The sequence below is a fragment of the Pollicipes pollicipes genome, unplaced genomic scaffold (assembly GCF_011947565.3).
Source record: "Pollicipes pollicipes isolate AB1234 unplaced genomic scaffold, Ppol_2.1 Scaffold_4002;HRSCAF=4701_pilon_pilon_pilon, whole genome shotgun sequence".
Lineage (NCBI taxonomy): Eukaryota > Metazoa > Arthropoda > Thecostraca > Pollicipedomorpha > Pollicipedidae > Pollicipes > Pollicipes pollicipes.
Genome location: NW_023596420.1, coordinates 44140945 through 44148991, shown reverse-complemented (window position 1 = coordinate 44148991; position 8047 = coordinate 44140945). Strand labels below are relative to the sequence as shown.

Sequence of the window (8047 nt, the reverse complement as noted above, 5' to 3'; positions counted from 1 at the left end):
CGGCCATAGCCGTCTAAAAGCATGACGCAATCAGCAAAAGCATGACGTAGGCAAATGCACGTTGCATAGCCTGAGGCTGCGCTCGCACGTCCGGCGCGGGTAAAAACAACACATATAAACAGACTTTTTCATGGAGACCATTTCCAGTCCCACAAATTAATCAGCAGCCCGCTTCAAACAACAGTCGGCAGCACACTGAATCGTGGCATAGGGATCATAACCCTAAGTATAGCCTGTGCAGATACGCCAGACAAGAGAATACAAAATAATTGTGACAAGTGTACAGTGATGCAAAAAGTACAAAGATTCGTTCAACCAGCTTTTCTGAGGCGGCATGACATGCCTGACCCCCATGACATGACCTACAAGCAAGTTGCCTTTGAGAAACGCCCTGCCCACGCACGTCTCGGTGTCTCGAAGTCTGGCGGTATGCGGGGGAAAACTGGCGACTATCTGGTGAAAATAGGTGCGAGGCCAGTGGGCTCGTCACGCGATGGGGCCGAGCAGCCGTCATGGCCTGCAGTCGAGGTCAGAGACCGGACCGGGAGGGGAACGCGTGAAGACCGGCGGCGAGACGACCAGCAAAAGGTCGGTTGCGCGGCGAGATCTAGCGCGTCCATTCCGTGGGGTGTCCGTGCACCGCGATGGGCTTGTGGCTGCTGGTAGTGGCCGCGCTCGTGGGCGGCCCGGCGGCGGGACGGGCGGCGCCCGCCGAGTGGCCCGGGCCCTATCCCGGCATCGCGTTCGAGGAGCTGCAGCCGCTGGTGCGTGCCAACGCCATCTTCCTGCTGGACGTGCGCAACCGGTCCGAACTACTGGACCCGGGCCGCCTGCCGAACTCCCACAACTTGCCGCTGCACGAGCTGGACGAGGCCCTGACGCTGACGGCTACCGACTTCCGTGAGAGGTACGGTTTCGTGCTGCCGCCACCTGAGCAGGAGATGGTCCTGATGTGTCGGTCCGGCCGTCGCATCCAGGTTGCTGCCGCTAAGATGATTCCCGCCGGCTACGGCAACCTGCGTCTCTACTACGGCTCTTTCAAAGACTGGGCGCGCCGCGGCGCGCCCGTGTCTCGCGAAATTCCGGCGGAAGACGTGCGGCTGCGGCTTGCCGGTGGCAAGGACCTGGTGCTGGATATTCGCCCAGCGGCGATCCGTGATAGAGAGGGACACGTGACCGGCAGCCGCGCGCTGCCGGCAGAGGAGCTCGCCGGTGCACTGCTCCTGCCACCTAGTGGCTTTGAGAAGAAGTTTGGGTTTCGTAAACCGCTGTACGATGATCAGCTCACTGTGCTCGGTGGTGGTAAGGATCGGGCTCTGGATTCCGTATCTGTTTTTAATGTGCGGGGCTACTGCGATCTTCGTTTGTATCTTGGTCCGATGGACAACTTGGGAGCTGAAACTGGGACGGTAGCCAAGTGATAGTCCACAACTCAACACCTGAGGCGGCGACGACCCAGCATGGACGTGTGCAAGTGGATTCTTAAGTATTTTATCAGGGGTTACAAACCAGAGTATTGATCTTAGGACATTCAGGTCGCATTTTTTGTTTTAAGTCTTATGAGATGTGTTCATTTTATTTTCTTGCTTTTCAGTGCATCATGCGGTTTTACTAAAATGTCTTCTATGATGTAGATGCGCCAGCTCTGAATGTATGAATACAGTAATGTTACACACAACAACCGTGTAAAGTCATGCTATGCCCACATGAAGCTTCCACGAACTTAAGAATATCTGCGTGTTCAGCTAGGTGCTTCGCAATTCAATACCGTGACATACTGACAGAGCAGAAGCAGAGCATAAAGAAGGAGAAGGAATGAAACGAATCGCATCCTAGTGGAAAGCCGACGTTCTTGCTGTTGTTCATGCCGTCGTCTGTTCGTTGTCATTCATGTCAAACGCCGCCTCATGAAACCATATTTTGGCGAACGTTCTAGCACGTCTTGACAACAAGGCACAGAGAGTCTTCAATTTCGATAATGACACCTATTCAAGTCGACGTGTTGTCTGCCCAGACCAGACACGAGCGCTGCTAAACGGCAACTGTATTATCCCGCGAAGCGAGCGGGCGGCGCCGACTTCGGCGGGTGGCGCCCCAGGCAGTACACCGCCATTCGGGGCCGCGGCGTACCAAAGTGCAGCAGCACTGGCGGCGCGAGCAGGGGCGGTCTCAGGGGTACGCCAGTAGCATCATGATACATCTCCCCCCTTGAGGAAATGCAAATAAATGTATAATATATAAAAAAACGCTTGCGAAACGAAATTATTGGCGACAGACTGCTGCTTCCCTGCTGCTTCCCTGCTGCTGCTATGCTGCTTCTGAGGCTGCTGCTTCCCTTCTGCTTCTCAGACTGCTTCTCCTCTGCTGCTTTCCTGCTGCTTCCCATCTGCTTTCCTGCTGCTTCTCTGCTACTTCTCTTTGATGCCTCTCAGAAAACGCGGCCACTGCGTGTTTTACGCGGACTAAAACTAAGCAGTGGCGTTGGGTCTTGTGTCTGGGGCACTTGCGCGTTGCAGGGCTGGGCCGCAGCTTCTGTCAGCGGCGGCAGCGACGGCGGCGGCGCCGCTTTCGACGCGGGCGACGGCACAGCTGGTGGTGGCCGTGGCACTACCGATCGTGGTGCAGGCGCCGGTTCGCGCGGGCTGCGGTTGCAGCAGCGCCGGTGGCGCCACCTCAGCATGGCGGCCAGAGAGGAGGTCTGGAGCGGGCACCCTGTGTGCAGAACAGTCAGCACGCCGCGCGGAACCGTGCTGTGTCAACACCTGAAACGGAGGGATCTGCATCAGATGACGTCGGTTGCGACGATAGCGAGCACCCTTGAGCTCCACAAGGTAGCTGCGTCTAGAGAGCTTCTCTATGACGGTGGCGGGCTCGGACCAGCTTGCTTCCTTCTCCGTCTTGATCCGAACATGATCCCCGGGCTGTAGCTGCTGAAGATCGCGGGCACCGTGTCTCCGGTTGAAGCATGTCTCCAGCTTCTTCTTCCTCTGCCGATCTCGGAGTTTGGCATGCTGCCATGTCGCTTCTCCGGTTGGCTGAGCGATGGGGAGACGAGATTGAAGTTCGCGTCCCATCAGGAGACGGGCTGGGGAGTATCCGGTTGCTTCCACAGGCGTCGTGCGGTAGTTGAGGAGGGCGAGGTGGGGGTCCCTCTGGCGAAGTATCCACTTGGCGGTTCTCACGGCCCGTTCAGCTGCTCCGTTGGAAGACGGCGTGTGCGGGTCTGTGATGCGGTTTGTTAAAGCCGTAGGACGCTGTGAAGTTGGCGAACGAGCTTGAAGTGAACTGCGTTCCTCCGTCTGTTGTCACGAGGTCTGGTATCCCCAAGCGGGAAAACAGGCGCTTCAGACGCTCGATGACTGCGCTGCTGGTGAGACTCGGGAGGCGTTGTATCTCCAGATACCTGCTGAAGATGTCCACCGTGACGAGCCAGTTGCAGTTGTTGAAGTGGAAGACGTCTGCTGCAACGTGCGTCCACGGTCTTGATGGCGTTGGGGTTGTCACCAGTGGCTCAGCGTGCTGGGCTGGCGCGTTCACCTGACAGAACGAGCAGCTCTCGAGATGACGCTTCAGGTCGATGCTGAGTTGAGGCCACCAGATCGATTCTGCTGCCCTCTGGCGACACTTGTTCAGACCGAAGTGTCCGTCATCATGAAGTCGGGTGAGCATTTCATCTCGCAGACTCGGAGGGATGACGATGCGTCGCCCGTGCATCAGCAGTGTACCACACGTTAGGTACAGAACGCTCATCTCTCCCCGAGAGGCGAAGTAGTCCAGCAGGTCGGGATGCTTCGCTCCCTCCTTCCAGCCAGAGAGAGTCTGCTGAACTACGCGTTGTAGGGGTTCGTCTGCTTGTTGCGCCTTGCTGATCTCCACCAGACGCTGCGGTGTGTGGCGGGAAGATCGCTGAAGATTCTCTCACAGAATCCATGTATGTCTTCTTGAAGCACAGCGCTGATTTCATCCTGCTTCTGGAGCGGGTGACGTGAGAGGAAGTCGGGCACCAGGTGCTGCTTTCCTGGAACGAAGACCGCTGTGGGGTTGTATCGCATCAAGCGCATGAGCATGCGCTGGCATCTGATGGGCGCATCCACGAGATTTTTCGTGTTAACCAGCGGGATCAGAGGCTTGTGGTCCAGATGCAGCTCGAACGATGGCAGTCCGGACAGGAACATGTGCATTTTCTCGCACGTCCACGTCGCGGAGAGTAGTTCCTTCTCAATCTGGGCCCATCTGGTCTCTGGGTCAGTCAGGCTTCTGCTGCAGAACGCGACAGGTTTGAAGACGGAGCCGTGCTTCTGGAGAACACATCCTCCGATGCCGAAACTGCTGGCGTCGGCGCTGACCACCGTCTCTCGTGCTGGATCGTAGAACGCCAGAGCTGGAGCTGAAGTGACGGCTGCTTTCACGTCATCCAGCGCCTGCTGCTGCTGTGGTGTCCAGATCCATGCTACGTTCTTCCTCAGAAGCTCGTTCAGTGGTCTTAAACACTCCTGGATGTGTGGAACGAACCGGTCCAGGAAGTTGATTACTCCGAGCAGAGACCTTAGTTCATTGACATTCTTTGGTGGTTGGAGCTGCTGGATCGCTTCGAGCTTCTCTTCGTCCATGCTGATGTCGTTCTTGCTGATCTTCATCCCCAAAAACTTGACCTCGTTCTTCCGGAACTCACACTTTTTCCTGTTCAGCTTGAGGCCAGACTCGTGGATCCTCCTGATGACGGCCTCGAGACGTGCATCGTGGCTGGCAGCATCTCCGAACACCACGGTGTCGTCCATGTAGACGATGACTCCGGGCAGTCCGTCCAGCATCTCCTCCATCTTCCGCTGGAAGCACTCCGGTGCGAGCGAGATCCCCATCGGCAGTCGCAGGAACCTCTCCTGCCGAACGGAGTGATGAACGTGGTCATCTTGGAGCTCGCCTCGTCCAGCGGGATCTGGAAGAAACCGGAAGAGGCGTCCAGCTTGGTGAAGAGCGTCGCGCCACTCAGCTTGGAGGTCAGCTGCTCCAGAGTAGGGATCGGGAACACCTGTCGCTTCACAGACTGGTTGAGTCTCTTGTAGTCAACCGTGATGCGGACACCGCTGCTCTTCGGCTTCGGGACGGGGACCAGCGCAGAGACCTAGTCCGTTGGCTCGGTCTCCGACGTGATGATGCCGTGATGCTCCATCTTCTTCAGCTCCTCTTCCACCGGCTTCATCAGTGGCAGCGGGATATTTCTTGCAGTGGCAAGGGCGAATGGAACAGCATCTTCACGGAGCTGAATGCTGACCGGTGCTGTCTTCAGGAGACCTGCCTCTCCGAAGACGTCTTCGTTGACTTCACCTGTGAATCTCAGTACGCCCAGGCGCGAGCAAGCAGACCTGGAGAGGAGATCATTAGCTGAGTCAACAACGTAGAACACTTTAGGCTCGGCTTTGTTCTTGAACAGGAGTGTTCCGTGCATCTTTCCTTCTACTTTTAGCACGCTACCAACACTTGTCAGAGTATTTGAAGCATGTTGAAGCGGCGGCAGTTTCAGCTTCTTGTACGTTTTCAGCGTCAGAATGCTAACATCAGCGCCAGAGTCAGCTTTGAAAGCGACTCGTTGACCATTTAGAAGGACTGAAACTCTCCATGGCGCGCAAGCGCAAGCTTTGTCTGCTTCGTCAACAAAAATGTTGGGCGGCGATAGTTCTTCAATGGACTCTGTCCGCGCACTCGCTCTGACACCGTTGGAGCGACAAACATACGCAAAATGATCCATTTTCTGACAGTTGTCACATATTTTTCCCTTAGCAGGACAATCTTTCGGAGACGCATGACGTGCTCTTCCACAGTATCTGCATGCTGTTGAAAAGTCGGTACGCTGACTATGCTGTTGCCGTTGCGCGGTGGAAGGCTGCGGTTGACGTCTGTACTGCTGGCGCTGCTGGCGCGGCCGCCTGTGCCGCGCCGGTGCACAAACACTACTGATATCAGGCGGATCAGAGCTGTCACGGCCGTTCACGATCTCGACATTACGCATCATCGAAATGACGGTATTTGCAGACACTTCCTCCTCTAGTGACTTCAGCTGAATTCTACGGGACAGCTCCATGTCAGACATTCCTGAGATGAGACGATCTCTGATACGCTCATCAGCGTCAGCGAAGCTGCAATGCTCAGCTAGAGAGAACAAAGCTCTGATGTACGATTCATTAGTCTCGCTTGAGCTTTGAGATCTAAGCTCGAAGTTGTGACGCTCTGCAATAAAGTTCCTTTTCGGAATGAAGTACCCGTCTAGCTTTGAGACAACAACTTCAAAATCCTCCTTCTGCTCAGCAGTAAGCTTAAATATTGGTACGATATGCTCAGCCTGCGGACCCATGCTGTAAATCAACGCAGCTACTTGAACGTCACCGTCCTCTTTGTGTAGTCTCGATGCCAGTCTGTAGCGGACGAAACGATCACGCCAGGTCGGCCACCTCTCAGGCGATGTGAAGTCGAATTCCTCAGGAGGACGAAATCCAGGCATCTCGACTTGGTTCACAACTAACACTGTTTAAATTAATGTGCTGCTTATGCTTGCTTAAGCTTACTCTAGGTTCAATGCGGCTGCGCCATATTCAAGTCTACGTGTTGTCTGCCCAGACCAGACACGAGCGCTGCTAAACGGCAACTGTATTATCCCGCGAAGCGAGCGGGCGGCGCCGACTCCGGCGGGTGGCGCCCCAGGCAGTACACCGCCATTCGGGGCCGCGGCGTACCAAAGTGCAGCAGCACTGGCGGCGCGAGCAGGGGCGGTCTCAGGGGTACGCCAGTAACATCATGATACAACACCCTTGGTAACCCCAGCCTGGCTAAAGCTCTACTCCCAAAAGCCCAAAAAATATTCTTCCCTTTTCAACCTTCGATTCGTGTCGTTTAAGGCCGTTCAACTGCCATCACCATATATGCGAGATGACAGAACATTTAAAAAGCCCACAAACTACGCCAAATGGCTTCAGGCAATCTACTTTCACTCCCAATCGCCGGTTAGTTAGAGCCTTCTCAACGCTGCAGCCTATGGCGCCACGCGAGAATCGAGGCTTTTTGGCCTTCACAACACGGCGCCGGCCATTGAACCTATTTCGTGGTCAATGCGCGCTCCAGTTTAAGAGGACTCAATAAATTTAAGATTGTCTTGGATGCGCCATTAGACATGCATTTAAGGAGAACTAAAATGAAAACCAGTCTTAGTGCTATATCATTATGCTTGCCGTGTGACATAGCCATGTGTCATTCGTGTAAAAAAACAACAGCATTGAACTCTCAACGAAGGATATCACCGGTTGGGTAACCCTATAACTAAGTGGTATATTTTGGGAATAGAACACCTGTCTACACCCGCAAAGCAGTCAGCAATACCCGTTAAAAGCCCTGCGGGCCTCTTAAGCCCAAGCTTTGCAGGCCTGCGGGCTGAGAAGTGGCGGCACTGCGCCTAGCCTTTCCTTCTCGTACGCATAATCGATGATTCACTTCCTGTGAGCGCATAAATCGCTACCTAGTTTTCCATGCAGACAGGCGTGTAACACCAAGATCTATTCAAATATCGCCACGCTACCGCTCTGATTTTTCTTGACGAATTGTCGACACGGAGGCTAGTCGGTCGTGCTGTATCCTCATTCTGAGCATCCAATTATATGCGAAATGGCTGGGGAAAAATGAGGCGCCACTAGCGATGTATCGGACGAGAAATCGCCGGCCTAGAACATTTAAAGCATCTGAACGGTGTGCAATTTTTACCCACCATAATTTTCACCAGGCAAGCCAACACTGACTCCTCGTAGTGCCTGCTCTAGTAGGGTAATTGCCAGTTTTGTTGACTTATAAACCGCTGGTGCCACTCAAAATCCACTGGTGTCATTTCTTCACGTGCGAGTACCTTTCTACCTTAAATGTCATGACAGGCCACGTGACTAGCCTGACCTGGAGGTCCTCATGTCGAAACATTTTCCACCATGGTCTGTAGTTTTCGGTTCCATTGCTCTTTCACTTTAAAAGTTCACTTTCACACAGTAGTGATAACCAGAGACACGTTACATTT

The 8047-nt window shown here is 54.4% G+C and overlaps 1 protein-coding gene across 1 annotated transcript; it reads left to right on the top strand.

Moving 5' to 3' along the window:
• The first annotated feature begins 557 nt into the window (after positions 1–557).
• LOC119093135 (uncharacterized) lies at positions 558–1923 on the top strand. The gene has a single exon (XM_037216038.1). The coding sequence runs from the start codon at positions 645–647 to the stop codon at positions 1419–1421; it is 777 nt and encodes a 258-aa protein (XP_037071933.1). The 5' UTR covers positions 558–644; the 3' UTR covers positions 1422–1923.
• Positions 1924–8047: the final 6124 nt, after the last annotated feature.

Coding starts and splice junctions, on each gene's coding strand:
- LOC119093135 (XM_037216038.1), top strand. CDS start 645: ATGGGCTTGTGGCTGCTGGTAGTGGCCGCGCTCGTGGGCGGCCCGGCG.